Genomic DNA, 19,758 nt, shown 5'->3' on the forward strand with positions numbered 1-19,758 from the left:
TGCAAAATGCTTCTCTTTTGGTTGGGTGTTTTGTGGCTGTGCTGGAGAGGGAAGATCGGTGCAGCTGAGCCTTCAGGTGGTGCTGTGTTCTTCTTGATCTGCTGTGATCCTGGCTCATGAGCCTGAGATGTGCAAGAACAGAGCTATCCTGCCAGCTGAGCACGATCCAGGATTCCTCTGTAAAGAGCATCCCAGGCTACTGTGGCAGTCAACAATAGTTCATGTCATAAATTCTGACCCTTCTTCAGTTTTGTTACCTGTGTCGTTGAGGCGATCGCATAAATCTGTGTATCTCGCAGTTTTCAATGAGCCACCTACAGACTTGTCAGCTAATGTCTGTGCCATCTTGTGGTGGCTGATCAGGTTACATCAAGATTCCCTTAAAAAAACAAACAAACAAATGAAAAACTAGCCAAAACCAAACAACCCTGAAGTGAGGAAAAATAATGTACTTTTAAATTTATAGAATGATTCAAGCTGGCATTTTTTCTTTGGTAGCATTTTTGAAATGGTGAGCCCACACTGAATTGAGGTGGAAGCGGATGAAGATTAAGGTGTCTCTCAGGTGAAACATTCAGATTGCAAAACTTATGAGCAAGCATTGTGTTGTAAATGGCTAAAGAAAATCCAGAATGCCAGCATATGAGGGAAATCAATAAACTAAAACTACCTGGGCTGTTTGGACTTTGCTCATTTTGCAAAGTGTATGTTAAAGGTTGTTGCTGTAAGACTAATAGCATGGTACAGGATTTTCAGAATTTTGTTGTCTCATGTTTTCCACACAAGCTAGAAATTCTCATTTTTGCGTTTTTGCATGTGGAAAAGAATGTTCCAACACCTGCCTGTAATAGTGGGTGTATGCATTCCTAATGCAAAAGGTATGTACTGCATAGGAAGGTGATTAAGGGGGTGGGGGGGGGGAGGGCGGCACACACGACACCCAGCACATGCAAATATAGAAGACGACTCAACCTCATTGTTTTAGGTTAGGCTAAAATTTCTAAACATGAATAGGCAGAGGAGCTGAGCAAAAAGCAGGTTCATGCCTGGAGCCTTCCAGGCTTCTTTTCACTCAGTGCTCATCTGCTTGTGCAACCGCAGCTCCATTCTCCCGCTGCCTGGAGAGGAGGAAGGAGCAGCCCCTGCTGCCGAGGAGCTTCCAGCTCTCCACAAGCGTGCAAGGGACAGCGTTCCCAAGGCCGGCTCGCTGCAGCTGAGGAGACAGCACTCATAGACCCTCCTTTGATTAGGATGTGTCCGTGTTGTCAGGGCAACTGTTAACAGCGGCGTATCATATTTTCTCCTCTTGTATTGCGTGCTGAATATTTTAGTGTGCTGTAGCTGGAAGAAGGTTGCAGGGGAGAAGGTGCTGCTGCAAGGAACCTGGAGCTGTGGGTTGGGATCTGATTGAACAGGTTAAGACAGCAAAAAGCAGCATCCAAACCAATGTGCCTTTAATTAGGGCTTTTCTTCGAGGAGGGGAACGACTGCAAGCCTTTCGCTGCCGACTAAATGTTGGTATTTGTCAGCTGTTTGCATACTGCTTATCCATAGGGGATCTGTTACAAGTGCTCAAATGAACAGACAGCGTTGCAGCTAGTGGCTAATCAGGGGCTGGAGTTTCTTACTTTTTTTTTTAATAAGCAAGAGGCAACAGCAACATGCCTGGTTCAACTACTGCCCTGCGACAAGAGAGACTGAAGAAAAGTGCCAGGCCAAATCCCCCAGGTTTATTCACCATTAATGAAGAGGATGAGCAGCAAAAAAATGGGAATTCCACAAGACTGAAAGGTACGTTGCTGTTCTGCAGTGCAGTCAGGGCTGCCTGTGGGATACACTGCACAGCAGGCACAGCAGTGTTTTATTAGCTCTTCCGTGTGCTACAGAGAGTCTGTAAGTGACTGGTGCAGTTTGGCACTCGCAAATGTGCTGTGCAGGATAGGTGTATTTAAATCCCCCGGCTTGTTATGCAACCGGCTGCTTTGGCTATGAAGAAAAAAATACTTTTTAGTTATTAATCACATTTCTTCTGGTAGGGATAATGGTCCTGCATCAGAAATATGAGTGAGTTTCTGTGTGTTTACTTTGACTTGTGTTTACAGTCTGGGTAAATAACTGTTAAAAACAAGGGTAGGCTTGGAGAGTACAGAATGCAATGTCCTCCTGTTATAGAAGACAGCTTTGCCAAAGACAGTGTGAAATTGTCTATACTTCCACTCATGTGCGGGAGGGGCAGTGTGCCTTTGGCAGAGTATAGAAAAATACACATTGTTCTAATATGCTGACTTTTTGCCTGAAAATGAAACAGAACAGACAGAAAACCCAAACACAAACCCAACAAATTGTGAAAGAAAAATATTTATGGTGCTTAAAGTAGGTAAGCAGTGGTGGCAGAGGGATGCTGATGGCCATTGATTTATAGCAGGCCTGTCAAGCCTGTGTAGCCACTGTCTGCCTTGTTTAATTTAATTCCTATTTCCTACATGGATCCTAGTGTTTAAACACTCTTAGTCTGTCAGGGATTCTGCTACTTACAGTTGTGACTGTAATTTCTTTTTTTTTTTGTCTTCAAGTGGTTCTATGTTTATGAGCACTTCTTTTGAGGGGGCAGAGGGTGGATTGTACCAATTTTTGTTTACAAAACAAATGTTTGTAGCCTCAAGACACTGTTTTAAATTTCAGTTATTGCCATTCTACCATGTAACAGGAGAGGCTAGAAAGCATTTAAATAGCAAATTTTTTGTATGTGTATTTATTAGATCTGAATAATTTACAGCTAACTGATTATTTTCTTTTTTGAAGGAAAAAGGTAGCTAGCTTGGTTGCTTTTACAAACAAATTCAGAACTCATGTTTTGTTTGTGGGGTTTTTTTGGGTTTGCAGCTTGTACTTTTTTTTTTTCCTCAGAATGGTAAAAAACTTAACTGGTTAGAGCTTCATGATAAAATATATATTGCTAGTCATTCAGTATGCCTGTTGCGTTAGGGTCTTGTGTACACAGTTACCTGCTCTTCTGTGTATTTGAAACTGTTCATATAAAATGGAGATCCAAACTCTAGGGTGAGGTTGAGTTCTTAATGTTTTAAGAAGCATATTACTTTCCTTTATCACCTGCTGGATGACTTCCAGAGTCAACAGTCCATAAAGCTAAAAATCAATAATTTTCCTGGTTTTGTTCAATGGCACTGCTAGTTTCCCCACAGTTTGTTGACTTAGCTACTCTTTTCTACTTGCAGGAGCTATACAGATGTGCTTATCCTTTGCCTCTCTTGTTTTAACTGAGATTTGAGTTTGGATTATTCCTTTATTTTCTCTTGTTGCTGTGAAATGTAAGCTGATATATGTGAACAGTAGCACAGATAACAAGCAAACAAGTTAATGCGGTTTTAAGAAGATAAAAAACTTGTCAGCTTACCTTGACTGCTCCTGGTGAGAAATAATGTAGGAAATGGTAAAAAATATTCTGGAATTATATTTGTTTGCTTTTCATGTTACTAAATATTTAAAATATCTCATAGTGTCTCTAGAACAGTACACCATTTGCACAGTGATACCTGTGGGTAAACACCTATGTCTGTACATTTGAATGTTATCAGTCATTAGGTGGGTTAGGCTGGAATGCCAGGTAATGGAGAATTCATGTACTCAGGGTGCTGTTCTTCTCACCTGGTACCAAGAAAGGTAGCTCCAGTGCAGCTCTGACTGGGTGATGGACTCACACGGGCTTTCATGAATCTTTACTGTCTCTTGTTCTCTTGCTTCTTTACAGGGTTTGCCTTTCTTAGTTCTTTACCTGTTGTTTTTGCTCAGCAAGCACCTGCAGCTACCGAGATGTTTTTTTTTTTTCTCTCTTTAGCACATTCTAAGTCAGGGTCATCTTTGTGGGAGATGGGCTAAATGTCTTCATCTGCAGTTTCTGTTATTGTGATGGACCTGTCTTTGTACAGCAGGTTAAAACCCAAGAGGCCTTTAATGGATCTGATACTTCAAAATAAAGACGTTACTTCCTCCATTAAGAGTATTTGAATATCATTACAAGACTTAAAATAATCAATATTTTCATAGTTGAGGTCTTCTCAGACCACTAAAGCTTGATTAGACTTTTTATGAAAGTTGTTTTTGTGATCTGGGAAACAAATATTTATGTGGAACTTAAAGTGGCTGGTCTTTGTGAGGTTTTTTGTAAATTTATTTTAGTATTGGCCATTCCTTCACTTGTCTGGCTGTCTGCATTGTAATTGGAGGAGTCTGGTAGGCAAAATGGGTTTGTTTCTCCAGTGAAAACAAATAATGACAATGCTGGAGATATTAAAAGCATGCGGTGACCTTTATAGCCATATGCTCCTGATGTTTCCTTTGCTTTAATGTGAACTGTATTTAGTGCTTTTTCAACAAATATTTTAATTTCCTTTCTTCCTCTTGGCTTTGGGACAAGGCCTGCATATTTGTTATATGTCTGTATGGCACCCACAATTTCAGGGTCTTGAGATCCTCTTGTGTAGTAGAGTGCAAATAACAATTACTTTGAATATCCTTTTTTACCTTTATTAACAGTATTTATTCTCCTTTCCTGTTACAACATACAGGAATTTTGCTACATAATGCACTCTTCAAATACAATTTCTATGGGTTTACAGAAGCTTATTCTGTACTTGAATTGGGTTTTGGTTTTGTTACCAGCTTTCCTGCAGTTCTGCAGTTCACAAAGAAACAGGCAAAACAGGAAGAGAACTACACACTTAACAGCCTCGATGTTTCCTTAAATCTTGTGTAGTAAAACAGATATTGTTTCTGTGACTGAAGAGAATGTGTATATGTGGTTCAGTACATAAATCACAAAGATATTACTTTGAGTAGATTAGTGTTTAATTACAGGTATCCATCCTGTGTATGAGCTTCAGCTTCAGCTGTTCCTTGAATTCAGGCACAAACAATTCAATCTGCCTTAGAGGATTTCCCTTCTCTGCTCTGTTAATTTTGTGCTCTTTGGATGTAGTCTTAAAACCTTACTCAGTTTTATGAAATTTTAAAGTAATGCCTCTCCTTCCTCTTAGGAGGAGGACCTTCTCAACTGTTGATAGTGAGTTTCTAAAACTATCACTTGATGAAGCTGGAAAAGCAATGCTCGTGTTTCTGGGTTATGGATTTGATTACTTAATAACTGAAATAATTACGACATTTGTGACAAATTAATGAAAAGTCTCAATTTAGCTGTGGAATCCTTCACCATCCTGCTTATTTAAAACTGTTCAGGGGAGGGTACCTCTAATCTGATGTGTGAGTATTGCTAATACAAAGCTAGATATACATGCCTTAACTTTCTGAACAGTAGCACTGATTCTTTGTCATCTTGAAAACAAGAGAAGGGCTTTTTCCAGTCCTTTGGTGAATGACAGTGATGTCAGTGATCACCAGCAGATTTTGCCACTGTTGTGTGGCTGGTAATGTTTGTGCATACTGCTCATTTCAGATGAAAGTGTTGTTCTTCCAGAGGGATGGAGGAGATTTCTTCTATCATGACTGTTTGGGTACTTAGTTACAATGTTCTGCATGTTTTAGTGAAACATATATATATTTTTTTTTTAGACTCAGATTGTCTAACTTTTAGTTCAGTTGTTGTCTGTGTATCTGTGTTGTTACTGTGTGTCTATACCCAAAGCAAATTTAAGATACCTGAAAGAAAAGGGAACTTGGCATCTTCAAGGGCATTAAGCTGATAGTCCTGGAAACTGAAACTGTATACTTACAAAACAGGTATTGCATGGGGTGTGGAAGTGTAATTTTATCCCACGCTGCAGAGTCTGTGCCTCAGGCAGGATCCAGAATGACAGAAGAGTCTCTGGCTTTCACCACACTTTAAACCAGCAAAACTGCCTGGGATGCTGGTTCTCAATGGGGCCTCTTGATGCTGGTTAGGAGGCTGACCTCCTGTTTGTCTGGGGCAAAACAGTGAGCAATTGTTAAAGGCTGATGAACTGGCTTACCAAAATCAAGTACTGGAGGTTTTCCTGACAATGCATAGCCCTGTCTTTCCCATCTGCATTTGAGGCAAAGTGAGTGGAAGGAAAGGAAAGGAACCAATTCTCATTTCAATGCTGGTTGTGTAAAGCGGCAGGGCTGAGAACCTGGACAGTGTGGTCTGGTGTCCTGCACATTCCAGTGAGTTCTGCTCATGTTTCTGTGCACTTCCTTTCTTTCTGCTAGCCAAGGCCAGGAGAAGAGGGGTCCAAAAGCATCTGTGATTCTTCTGGAGATTTATTTACAGAATCACAGGAAAAAGGTGAGTTGGAAGGGACCCACAAGGATCATTGGGTCCAAGTCCTGGCCCATCACAGGACCATCCCTGAGAATCACATCATGTGCCCAAGAGTATTGTCTAAACATTTTCCAAACTCCATCAGGATTGGTTCTGTGACTACTTCCCTGGAAAGCCTCTTCCAGTGCCCAACCACCATCTGGGTGAAGAACCTTTTTCTGATTCTAACCTGAACCTCCCTTGACACAACTTCAGGCCGTTCCCTTAGATCCTGTGATTGGTCACCATAGAAATCAGTGTCTGCCCCTCCTCTTCACCTCACGTGGCAGTTGTAGATTGCAGTGAGGTCCTTTAAAATGCCTCTCAAAGCATCTGTGAGGTATATTCTTTAAAAAGCCCTACATTCATTGCTTACAGTGTAGCTGTTGGGGTACAAAAGGAACTTATGTTTTTTTCAGGAAACTGCTGCCTCTGTTTGTAGGGACTGCCCATCATAGCTGTAGGTGCCAGGTACCAGGAAGCATCCCATTTTTAACCATGACAAAGAGATCCTAACATGAAGTAATTTATAAGCAAAGAGACTAAGCTGGAAGTCTGCAGGATAGCAGGGAATGTGTCTACAGACCAGTAGAGCAAATCTGATTTGTTCAGTCCCTCTGGCTTTCAGAGAGAAAGTCCAAGGTCTGAGGACTTGGCTTGTGTTTTAACACAGCCTGTTCATCAAAGTGTGTGCTGGGATTACTGACAGTGCTTATCTGTGCTGGGTGAGAATCATCTTACACTTCTAGCTCAGCCTTGTGAGAAGAGGCTTCCACAGCTGATTCTGTAGGCTTGTGTTCAGTTCTTTTGGTGACTACTTTTTTGGGAGGGAAACAGCCTGTGCTCTATTCATGTGCTCAGGGAGCATACTTGACATTGAGTATATTGATGACAAAAGTAAGAAAAAAAGTATGGTATTGATAGTTTTGAAAGTTTTAAGTTATTTGTTAAGGTGCATTCAGTTGAACTTGGTATGTGAACTAGGATAATCCCTTTTAAGGAAAGACTGAATTTTGCAAAATAGCTTTTGTAAGTAAATTGGGTTTTTTCAACCAAGATCTAAAGGATAACACAGTGTTCAGCAGGTGATAAGAGCTGGATGCAACCTTTGACTACTGTACTTGCAGGACATGATGCTTGTTGAAGTTGCAAAAAGATTGGTGATCAGTTTATTTGAGATATAACTTTCAAGAAAGCTTTTGTACAAGGAACATCACTCATGAAAGATTGATAGCAAGCAGTGGAGTTTTTCCCTACTCACTATTACCTCTGTAAAAGTCGTGACTTTAGAAGCCTGGAATTTGGTATACCATTCTGTGTGGAAAATAAATGTAAAGGGAATGTAGGTTCATGGCCATTTCTTATGGGGAAAAAGAAATCTGGAAAGTGATAGATCTGTCCAAGAATCCTGAAATTCTCTGAGGTCTTGTTGCATTATTTTCTCCCTGAAAATATGCAAATAATACTCTTTTGAGGACTTTATACAGCAAAACTCCTTTGGAATAAGTTGACAGCAAGAAGAAATGGATTTCTCTGTCCTATTGTACTGCATTACACACATCTAGGTACTACCATGTTTTTATTTTGCAGAGAAAAATTGAGGGAATAGCTAAGCTCATGTTTTTAAAAGAAATATGTTGCACTTCTGTCCCCTGATGTTTTTGTGATTGTGGTTTTATCAAAAGTCTTGGTGCTCTTGCTGCTGTTTGCAAAGCTTGCTCAGAAACTGCTGTATCTGTTCACTCCCTCTAAGTTGGCTTTGTACCCAGGTATGTAGCAGTCTGAATTTATTTTTAAGGGAAAAGCTTTTGCTTGTCATATTGAATTCAAGAGAAATTAATGAGCACTGGCCTAGAGCATTGCTTGTGGCCATGAGTGGTGATGGAGCTCTATGTATTACCAGGATCAGCTGATTCAGTGGGAGTACATAATTTTTCTTCCTACACAAGCTCACATGTGTGCGTTCTTTGCTTTCTCATCTACCTACAGAATAATTTTTCTGCCTTTTTAATTTTTTCTGGCTTCTTTAAATTCAATCTGTACTTTACAATTGGAGACCTTGTTTTTCTCTTACTTTAGAATTAAGAGTTCTGAATGACAGCATCTCAAAAGAGTCTCATGGTATTATCAGAAGTCTCTTCAGAAGTGATTTGTGGATGTGGGATTTTTTGTTTGTTTGGTGAGACGTGCTATGGTATTATTTAATCTAGTCTACCCAACCTCAGACCACAACAGTAATATTCCAGAACAAATACCACAATGATTGATGCAATTTGCTCTGTTTTAATGAACTGCCTTCAGTCACTGAAGGTGCATCTCATAGTGCACTGTTTTTGCAGCCAAGCACTGCTTGAAACTCAGGAGTTTTAGATGCATTGAGTTGAAGCATGGTTTGAGTGAACACTATCTGTGGGTCAGATTTGTATAATGAATGTAAGAGACACTAAGGGACAATGTTTAATAAGCAAATAAAAATGCAGATGAAATATCAGAAATGAAATTAGGGAATATTCTAAAACTTGGACTTTGAAGGCTTGCTGCTTGAAGTAAATTATTTTTCTTTTTCAGCAGAGTGGAATCACATTTACTAAATACTGCATAAAACTCTCATTGATTTATAGGTCTGACTATGAGAGCCATTAAATAACTAAATTGTCCCAAGCCTCATCTTAGTGTACAGATGTAGCCTTAACTGCTTAGTCAAGTTCAAGGGAGGAATGACTAGGGGTAGCATGCAGATGGTATAAGTTTTATCCTGGCAGTTTCAGAGGAGAACCATTTGAATGCTAGCTTCACTTTCTCCTTTAAATGATTAACTTGCTGATAATGGCTAGAGTAAACAAAGTTCCAGAAGGCAGGTCACTGCAGCTTAACCTGGATGCAGGTTTCTCCAGAAAGCAGAATTGTGTCCCTGTTGTAGTGGAGGAGACAAGGGGTTTGGAGCAGGCTATACCAGTGGAAAACTGAACTGTTTTGACACTACCGGTACAGGCCTGTAGCTATACTCTATGTTTTTCTGCTGGGGAACTCTGAGTTGTTTTGAAGAAGATTAATACCTTCTGTAGCTTTAATGGGATGGTGGTACAAGATTGCCTTTTTTTGTCTGCTGAAGTTTTTGTTCCCTTTTATTCTGGACTAACAGATTTTCATCCAGTTGTTTCAGATCTGTTGAAGCCTAGTTTTGCTCTTCAGCTCTCTGGAGGAAACACAGTTTTTCTCAGGGATTAGCTGTATTTCTGCACCTTTTTATGCATATTATCTGTGCAGTTGTCAACAGGAAGAAACTGGGTTTGGAATTAAGAGTTGGAACAAATCAAGCACAAGTATCTGCTGAGTTGTAAAATGTGGCAAGTAGCAGAGATTCCAAATTATAGAGGTCTTCCAGTTGATGCCTATCACACAGGAATAAAAATTCAGTTAGATGAAGCACTCTTTCTTTTCTGGTACTAGCATCTGTAGAGATGGCTTGAGGGAAAGCAGGAGTTTCCCATTAGAACTCACATTTGTGGATTTTCAACTGGTCTCTAATCTCAGAAAGTGGTCTTCGATAGTGCATGTTGGAGGCCAGATCTACAATCAGCTTAATTCCTAGGCAAAGTGACTCTCTGCCTCCTGTTCTGAGAGTTATCCGAAATCCTCAAGAAGCCAGGAGAAATGGTCAAGGTACTGGAGTTCCCAGAAGGAACTCAATGTACTTAGAGACTGAATTTGTAGTTTGGTTGCTGGCCACCTGCTCATTAGTCTTTATTTCTTTTGTTTCACACCACTCCAGTCTGAGCCTCCATTAATGTGAGCTCTTCACACAGAGGTTGATTGATTGATTTTTTTACTGTCAACATTCTTCTGAGTCTTCCTCTTATATCTGAAGCTGACATAGGACCAACTGTCCTTCTACAATCTGGTGCACAAGGCACAACTGCTCACAGATCTCTTCTGTGCTCTGCCACTGAGTTTTTGTTTAGCATTGAAGGGCTATGGAATGAGGCTGGTGTCACAGCACTACTCTCTGCAGGAAATGCTCCAGCTGGTGAATTTTGTCTTCAGAAGATCTTTGCTGCAGCATAGTGCCATACTCGCCTCCTATTGCGTACCACAGTATGCTGTGCTAAAAAAGTGCTCTTTCCTAATCAAGAACAGGGATGCTCTCTGAAAGATCTGAGGATAGTCAATGACAGAGAAAACATTAGGAAGAACTTTTATCATCTTTCTGCTGTGAGGCAATAAGGAATAGGATTGAGGAAGTAACACTTTCAAAATTAAGTTTTCTGTAGGTTGCCTGAGTTCTGATTTGATTGCTGGGAATATGATTGTAGTGCTGATGTCCTAGGCAGCCAGTCTGACCAGCTGAAAGCCTAGTGAAGGATCCTCAAATCTAAAATCTCATGATACTCTAGAACATTTTGTTAAATGTGCTGAAGAGGCTTGGGTTGGGTTTTTTTTTTTCATTCTTGAATTCTGATCTTTTTCAGCTTCATTTTAAACTCCTGCATAGGCAAGGCGTATTATAGAAGTGCTGACAGAACTTGATTCATACTGTGTATCTTACTGTACAAAGCTATCTTGTTTCTCAATTCTGCTTCAGGAAGCTTTTCTGAAAGCTGTTTTGGAAATGCAGGTTTATCCAGTTACCCACCCTTGACATAAGTTGTTCTTTCACACAGCCAGTTCTGGCTTTTGGTTTTTTTCCTTTATTCAAAGCTAATTGCCTCATCACCTGCATGCTGACTAAATGCACTGGTAAAAATTACAGTACTGCATTTTGGCTTGCATACTAAGACACCACAAATCACACCAAACACATCTGAGCTGTTTCTGAAGACAGAGATGTCATGTCAGTGGAGTTTGCACTAGTTTATAGTGCAAGAGTGGCAGTGTGGTAGAAAACAATCTGATAAACCTTCTTGCCTGTCATTTCTCCTTAATTGTAACAGTGCTTTCATTAAGGAATGTACACCCTGCACGTACATGCGGTCTATACAAATTCTAGATAATGCTACTTTCACTTTTTGTGTGCATTTCCTTTCACTAGAAAAATGAAAATGTTATTCCCTGCAGCAAAGGAAGAAAAAATAGGTTTTGTTTTGTTGGGTTTTTCTAAATACAAACAGCCTGTTCTAGCCACCTAACTATGGTAGTGATGTGTTTAGTTGTAGTCTGAACCGCAAAATAAGAGGTAAAGAAAAAAGCAGATGGCAGTTGCCATCTGTAAACCAGAAAAGAACAGCAACAACCAGCTGCTGAGTGAGGTATTGGCAATAAAACCAGGCTGCAGACCAAGTAGTTTGTGCTTGTTGTGCCTGGGTTATCACTGTTTTGATATGTTCTTACGCTTCCAATTTGTTTTTTTCTGACTTACGCTGTAATGTATTACTTCTGTGCTAGTATTTTTCTCTACCAGGTTATTGTCAGTTTTAGGAAACACAATTATCATAGTTTGTGTCCAGGGAGTTGCTATGAAACTCACCATCCTTGTGAGTTAGGTAGAGTTATGCTGCTGTAAACCATATCTCATATGCTCAGTGTCACTGAAGGCTGCATGCAGCACAGCCTGGCTTTTCACCAGTATGTTCAGCTTAAATCTTTGTAGTCAATAACTGATGCAAAGCAAAGCAGTGCTGTGCAGACTGGGGTGCTCACACACAGCACGGAGATGCTCGTGGATGCCTCCTGTTTTGGTTAGGCTTTTTTAAAATTCCTTTCAGATTTCACGTGTTTGTGGCGTCTGCATGAGGCACAACTTTCTAGGACTGAAATGTTTAATGTGATAGTATGATGGTTTGATCTTCCTTTCCTGAGAAGTGAAGACAGCATCTCCATGATAAATGTGTTGCAGTTCTGAAAAGGCCCCTGACCCCAAGGTTTGCAGAGGTAGTTTCTGCTCATTTTTAGCTCTGCAAACAGGCCCTGCTCTTGCCTGACTGTAAACAGTTAGGTGTGTTTTGCTGATACTAGCAGTTTCCTTTAAGGGAACTCTTCAGTAATCTCCATGAAGATTTAGCTTACACTTTGAGAAAGTGCTGCCGTTTAGTCTTTCTTTATACTCCAGGCTTGGATTATGGACTTTTTGTAAACTTGTCCTTGGATTTATTTTCAAAAAGATCTAGATAATTGCCAGTAGCAAGCTCTTATCCCTAAAATCTAGTCCCAGATTGTTAAATTGAGGGGATTTTTTTTCTCTACATCAAGGCACGAAGTTTGCTGATGTCAAAGTCTGCCAGCCAGTTTTCAGTAGAGTTCTTGGGCAAGGGTACTTTTAAGATGTCATTGGCCTCTTCTGTGTTTCTGGCTTTTTTGTGTGGGAGGTATGTTTGGTTTTGTTCTGTTTTCTTTTTTAAGCAGGGGAAACAGCAACATGGGTTTGTAAACCTGACCTAATGAGTTCCTGGGAGCTTTCAGAAGCAAGAGAGTCTGTGTTAGGGAGAGAGGTTATGCTCCTTCTTCCATTCACTTTGGGAGGCCTTTTCATGGCTCCAAGGAGTGTGATTTAACACACTTCATCCAATGAGTCACATAAGCAGACCTCTGGTCTTGAAATTATATAAGCTCACATAGATTTAGAAGGAAACAAGGTAGGAAGCAGTTTCACGAGAAGGTTCACTTCTACATTTCTGGGGTTGGTAACATGTTTTATGCTTGGAGTGAGCCAAGATATTTCTTAAAACACAGTGGATTGGTAGAGTTACTGCATGCTTATAATTGGGGTATTCTGTAAGTAACTTTTGTTCTGAAGTAAACAGAATCCAATACCTTTAAAAAGAGTAAGATTTTGTATTTTCCTCTGTGGTTATAAAACCTGTTGTAATGTTTGTCTGAGGAGAGGGGGAGGCATTTGCTTACTTTTGAAGGACTTTTGCCATCCTTATTATCAGCAAATTCTCTTCACAGAATATCCAACCTGACCTCTCTTTTGGTGGACTTAGGTAGTATGGAAGTACACCAAGCTAGGAGGATGGGAAAGAGAGAGAATTACAGAAGTCAAGAGAATCACAAAATGGTTTGGGTTGGAAGGAACTTTAAAGCTCATATAGTTCTGACCCCCCTGCTGTTGGCAGGGACACCTTCCATTAGACCAGGTTGCTCAGAGGCCCATCCAGTCTGGTCTTAAGCACTTCCAGGGATGGGGAATCTACAGTTTCCATGGGGAACCTGTTGTAGTGCCTCACCACCCTCACAGTGGGGAATTCCTTTCTAACATCTACTCTAAACCTACCCTTCTTGAGTTTGAAGCCAATTTCCCCTTGTCCTGTCACTACATAGCCTCGTGAAATTTTCTCCAGATGGCATAACAATATATTTACAAAAACTGAGGCATGTTCTTCACTTGAGGAAAGCTTGTTTTTCAGTTTTATAGCTGCTGCCTTGTGAGACTGGTTATTGGAAAATAACCAGTTATTGATTAACAGTCCCTCTGAGACCTGTGCTGCAATGACTGCCTTTTCACATGGAAATTCTTGTGACTTACAGAAAAAATATAATGTCTAGTAGCATTTACAGGAACAGTATCTGTTTCCCTCTCTGGGGAGAGGGAGCTTGTTTTTGCAGAACATCCTGACAATAGTGATTATAATGAGATCTTTCCCATCTGATTCGAATATTTCATGCTGTGTAGGGATTATTGAATATTACTCCACAGAAAAAGAATCAGCCAAAGAGGTTCTAATTACTTACTGGCTGAGCAACAGTGCACCTACTTTTCATTCTCTGCTCAAGGTTTTCTCCCTTTCTTTTTGTCAGACTTTCCTTTTGCTTAAATGTTCTTTAAGTGAAACCAGCATTTATTGTATCTTCCAGAAGGATTTAATATGGATCATAACATATATATGTTTGTGAGGTACATATCACAAATACTTACTTTAACAACGTGTTTTGCCTGTAAATTTTTGAGAAGACTTTGTTACTTGTAGGTATTAAAAGATGTGAAATCACTGTGTGCATGTGCTTAAACCTCTGCTCTCTATTGCACTCTTGGATCTTTAAATGGGAAAATCCAATGAGATCTGGCTTTTCTGTTACATAACATACTGTTGTGCAATTATAAATGCTAAAGCCACGTTCCAAATACCTTCATTTTGTGCTGCACTACAAAGCAGTGTAATGTTGGATTATGTTTTTTGCTTTGCTTTTTAAAGGGAGAAAAATAAAATTAGGAAAATCGGGAGTCTGTTGGTGTCCCGCATGCCTTTAAGATTAATTGGGACTTTGTACTGAAAGAGAAGCTAATTTGTGTTGAATACAACTGGCTGCTGAGTAAGTGGAGCGTTGAGGCTTATGTTAATTGGCAGTTGTGCCTTTTCCGCTGTTTGCTGGTGCTGTACTCGGTGACCTGGCTGGGCTGGGCTGGCATGGCTTGTATCTGGTCAGAGCTGCTCACACACTGCTGCTTGCAGAGTGGGGCTGCTTTAATGGGACACTTGCATGGCACGGTGGTCATGGTGCTCTGAGCTCTGCCCTCCACATGCCAGTAAAGACAAGAGCTCTGCATGTTGAGGTGCTGGTGGCCAAGCAGAGGGAAATGGGGATTGCCTGCCAGGCTGGTTTGCTGGCTCTGCTGCCACTGCATCGGGTTGCTTATTCATGGACTTGAGACGTAGATATGTACAACAGATGGAGATAGGTACACCATCTTCTATGCAGTTTGAGTATCTTATGGTAAATTTTGTAGACACAGAGCTGCCTGGTCAGCCTGGGAAATAATAAGTTTTTAAGTATTTCCATTCCCTGTCCCACCTGGGTAAGACATTCTAACATGTTATAGTGTGGTTTGTGATTTTGGTGAAGCTTATTGGCTAAACTTTTTTCATCAGTGGTATTGTTCATCAGTTGGTATTTCTGCTGGATGTGGGTACCTTTTGGAGGATATCTTAGTGTCAGAGCTTTCCAAGCAAAGATTGCTGCTGACTGTTGTGGCAAAGTACAGAACAGTGCTGTGGTTATGTGCTTAGTGCTTTTGATATGAAGAGAAGCCTTTGTCCCTGTATCTGCCCTTGAGCAAGTAGGGTACTATCCTTCACCCACATACTGTTACACAGGTGCTTGTGAGGCATCATTGACCACACTTCCAATACTTGAAATAGATTATTTGAGAAAGAACAATAGGTAAATATTGCTAAGCCATTCCTTTACCCTCAGGTAAACAAAGTAGGAACACTTACCTATGGAGGAGATGGGGTATGGTTTGTTTTGAGGTTTTGGGGTTTTTTTTTATAATCCTTAAACAAATACAGACATAGGCAGATTATTAATGCCAGAGGAGTGTGAAAAGAGGTTACACTATTGATTGCATCATAGGCTTTGGCAAAATGAAACAAAGCTTGTAGACGGGGATTCTAGACCCTGTTCTTGCTCTATTGTGTCATGTACTTTCCTTCTAAGAGAGTGGGAAAAAAAGCTCAGCTAGGCTGTTACCTGCTGTAGTTAATTCTACTCATAGATGGACACTGATTTTTGTAGTCAACTGTCACAACTGGAAAATTATCCCATGGTATCAGTTGAAGTCCACATAGTAAAGGACTTAGGTGCTTCTGTTTATGAGCACTGAAAAGCTAGATGTCATGTATGTTCCTTTCCCATGGTTTTTAAAACCTTTTCCAAAGGTCTTTTAATAAATTCTCTGATTAGGAGTTGAAATAAAAACAAGGCTTATTGACCTTGAAATATTTAAAATATTGCATGGGATAGTTGCAATTGAATGGTTTACTCTTTTCAGAGCTGCAAATGTTTTGCACAACTGTAATTCTGTCCTGTGTAGTTGTAACTCATGAGTAGTGCAGAGCTACTAGTTGCAATTGAATGGTTTACTCTTTTCAGAGCTGCAAATGTTTTGCACAACTGTAATTCTGCCCTGTGTAGTTGTAACTCATGAGAGTGCAGAGCTCAGTTTGTCCTAAGAAGAGCTATGTGTGGGGAATTTCAAAGATGTCTGGCAAGAAGATGCATGCTTAGGCTTGTACAACACTATTAAAAAGGCTGGGCCAACTTTGTCCCTGTTGTCATTCTTCTGAAGCAAAGTAAATTGAAAAAGTAGCAAATCTGACCATGCTTAAAACACTTCTATTCTTCTCTTGTTAATGGACTGAAAGCACTTATTGCCCTCTCTGGATCTCTCTGGCTTTATTGAACTCAGCTGCATTTTGCAAGTAAACAATTAGTGGTCTAATTCTTGCTTGAAAAAAATAACCCTACAATATCCATTTCAAATAATGAGGACTCTCCCAAGGACAAGTATAGTACCTCAAGTTGCCTTGAAGAAATTGGTGCAAGTTTCTCATCAGCCTTTGAATCCCAGATCTGTTTATCTTCGAATTATTGGTGCAACTTTACATCCTGCTGTCACGTCATATTTCAAAATAGTAGAACTATAAAAATGTTGATAATTTTGCAGTGGAGTAGTTACTTTTTAAATTTTTTTCTGGCAAGTGGGGAATTACTAGGCTATTAGGAACCTTGCAGAAAGGGAGTTTGGAGGAATGGACTTATAAAATGAATGGTCTGAATCATCCCTCTCCTCAATCAGGGCTGAGACGTTCTGGCAGGACTGCAGGCAGTGCTGCTCCAGCACAGCTTGGTATTACTTGTATGGAGAAACAAAGGGCTTCAGTGCTGAAATACCCAGCCTGCTACTCATCAGAGAACAGGGCTCCATAGGATTTGATGGGAAGATAGGTCAAGAGTGTCTGGCACAAGGAAGAGAGGCATTATAAAGAACAGTTACTTCTGCTTTTATTGTATATTTTGTTCCTGAAATCTTGCTTTTTCACACTTCATATTGCAATTTTTACTTACCTGGGCTTCCCAGAAGCCTGCACTGTCTGTTTACTTGGAATAGTGGCTGTTTGTGTGCCAGTAGCTCATCTGACTCGTGCTTCAGAGCTTCCAAGAGATCAAAGCTGCATTTACAAGAACTGGAGAGAAGCTATGCTGGACTGGGTCCAGCTTTCTTGGGTTTGTTCTTATGCTATTGGCAGTAAATGTCTAGATTGTTTTGCAGCCATACCATCAATTTGCTGCACTGCTTATGCTGGGGGGACCTGGCACTGAATTAGACTTTGCTGCATTTATTTTATTGCAAACGATGCATCATGAGTCAGAAAGAGAGAGGTGTTAAAATGATGGATTGTGGATGTCATCCAGGAGGTATAAAGTCAGCATTTTCAAACACAAAAGCTAGAAGCAACTGCACTGATACAGTTGGCCTGTGCCTCAGAGAGACTATCACAAAAAAAGTGAAGTGGTCCACTCAGTTATTTGATAGGTGATCTCTGAAGCCTGCATTATTTAATAATGAACTGGTCCCAGAAGTTATTGGCTATTTGGAAGCTTTTTCAGTTTGTTATTTTGGTTGGGGCTTTGTTGTTGTTGTTTGCTTTGTTTGGGATTTTTTTGTTTTGTTTTTTTCTTTGGGTTTTTTTTTTTTTTTTTTGGTTGCAAGTATTTTAGCATCAGCTAACAAGGCTGCCCCCTTAAGACTAGGATTTGGCTGCAGCTTATGAACTGCCTCAAATAACACTTTGGGGAGTAATGCCTTGCCTCCTCTGCTACTGAATCAAATACTTAACTGCTGCATGGTTGTTCAGGCTCTATTCACTGTTCTGTAATCGCTGTGTTTGATAGTGTGGCTCTGTCTTTTAAATCTGTTCACCAAATTTCTTGGTCCAGAGCAGTTCTTTCAAGGACTTGCCAAGCATACAGCTTAACTATACGCAGAAGAGACTATTCTTTCCACAGAATTTTGTCTGCTAGGAGAAAAGGACATAGCTGGGAGGAAAGGTGCACCAGCGCGTCAGGCAAGGCGCAATTCCTGGCAGTTCTCACAGAAAAGATGTGTAGGTGTGTAGTCACATCTAGATGCAGATGTGCTTATTAAAAAAGTGAATAGACAATGATTCTAAAGGGTACATGCTTCCCATGGATACTGTACAGCAGTTACATGCATAGCACTTTGACACTACACTGAAGCATTTGGGAAAAGGAAAAGGCCTATCCTGGAGCTGTTAGCTGAAGTTCCCATGTCTTTCCAGTAATAACATCGTAGTGAAACTAACTTCAGCAGCTTTAGCTTGCATTTCTAGGAGCTCCATAATGATGGTGATAGACAGAAATATTTTTCTTTCTTTAATGCTACGTAGCTGCACTTCAAGATTCTGGATTCTACCTCTCCCTTCTTATTAAGGAAGCCTACATGCACTGCTGCTTAATGCTGTCTTCTCGTGACTGAAACATGCCTATTTTTGCTCAACAGTGGAAGCCATGACTCTCCTGACAACCTCCTACTGAAGAGTTTATCAGACATCATTGCTTAGGTACATAAATGTGTGGAATAACTCTTAAGTTCTCTTCTAGGATGCTGGTACACAGGAAGCAAATCTCACCCTCAAGTAAATTCCCTCATAACCATATTATTAATCAAAATAGCTGATTAAAAAAAATTCTGTGGATATAGGTCTAACTGAAGTCAGATGTGTATAGTGACATAAGCTACAGTTAAAAAAACTTGAAATTAAATTGGCATCCTAAGGCTCCTACAAAATAGTTGGAGAATTTTTTTTTGCTAAAACTGTGTGACCAAATGTGCAATTATGAGTTAAGAATAAAAAAATATTCTGCGTATTTGGATCACATTGTTGGGCAGAAAGAGGGCTTTTTTCAGCATCTAATGACTTGTCTCAGACTACGTGGATCACCTACAGGTCCTACTCCTGGCAAATGGCTCATGAGGTCTCAAAGAGAGAGGTGTGTTTCTCTTCCCTTCCTGGAGAACACTTGTGGTATCTGTCAGCCGCCAGCCATGGTCCCCCCTATCTGGCCATACTTTGCCTTACACAGGTTGTTTTCAGGACAGCCAAGGAAGAGACTGAACTTTGAAAAAGGGATCTTTACATTGTTGTTCTTGGTCTTAAGCCAGTGCACTCAGCTGTTTTCAGCTAATGCTCTTTGGGGTTTGGGGAGTGTTTTCAACATGAGATCTGCTCTCAGTACCAATGCTTCTGTTTAACTGATCTTTTTGATGTTTATATACTAGCTTGCTCTTGGGTATGGGGGCACTGCCCTTCTGTGTGCAGTTGGAAGGACAGAGCTCACACAGTAGGTCAGGAGCAAAGTCAACAGAACAGTGAAGGACACCTGACTTTTGCTTATTCTCCTGCTACAGTGACTATTGACTTTACAGACCAAAAAAAAAATTAGGTTGTGTTATTACTGCTGGGGGGGGGGGTGGAAGGAAGTGACTGCTTGTTCAGATTTTCAGAAGTTTTTGCTATGAATGTTTTAAAATAATTATGTGAGGACATTGAATCTAGAGTGAAAGCATGTCTTGCCAGGAGACTGTTCAGCCCCATAATTGTGATTGTTTCCTGTCTATCAGAAAGCAAGTAGTTAAAATATCCACTTTTTGGTTTAACATGTAAAGAATAGGAAAAAGAAATTGAATACATCTATACATGTATGATAAATAACTGATAGGCTAA

General features: G+C 40.2%; 1 protein-coding gene across 9 annotated transcripts in view; it reads left to right on the top strand.

Moving 5' to 3' along the window:
- Positions 1 to 1,021: 1,021 nt before the first annotated feature.
- The window catches only part of MAP7 (microtubule associated protein 7), a 99,394-nt gene continuing 80,657 nt past the window's right edge, over positions 1,022 to 19,758 (top strand). For 2 of the 9 annotated variants that reach the window (XM_068184852.1, XM_068184853.1), the window contains exon 1: positions 1,024 to 1,791. In XM_068184852.1, coding sequence (XP_068040953.1) covers positions 1,662 to 1,791 — 130 coding nt within the window. In that variant the 5' untranslated portion in view covers positions 1,024 to 1,661. Of the gene's footprint in view, positions 1,792 to 19,758 lie in introns of all 9 variants that reach the window. The other 7 variants (XM_068184856.1, XM_068184855.1, XM_068184854.1 and 4 more) reach the window with 6 other exon arrangements.

The sequence above is a fragment of the Anomalospiza imberbis genome, chromosome 3, assembly GCF_031753505.1.
Source record: "Anomalospiza imberbis isolate Cuckoo-Finch-1a 21T00152 chromosome 3, ASM3175350v1, whole genome shotgun sequence".
NCBI lineage: Eukaryota > Metazoa > Chordata > Aves > Passeriformes > Viduidae > Anomalospiza > Anomalospiza imberbis.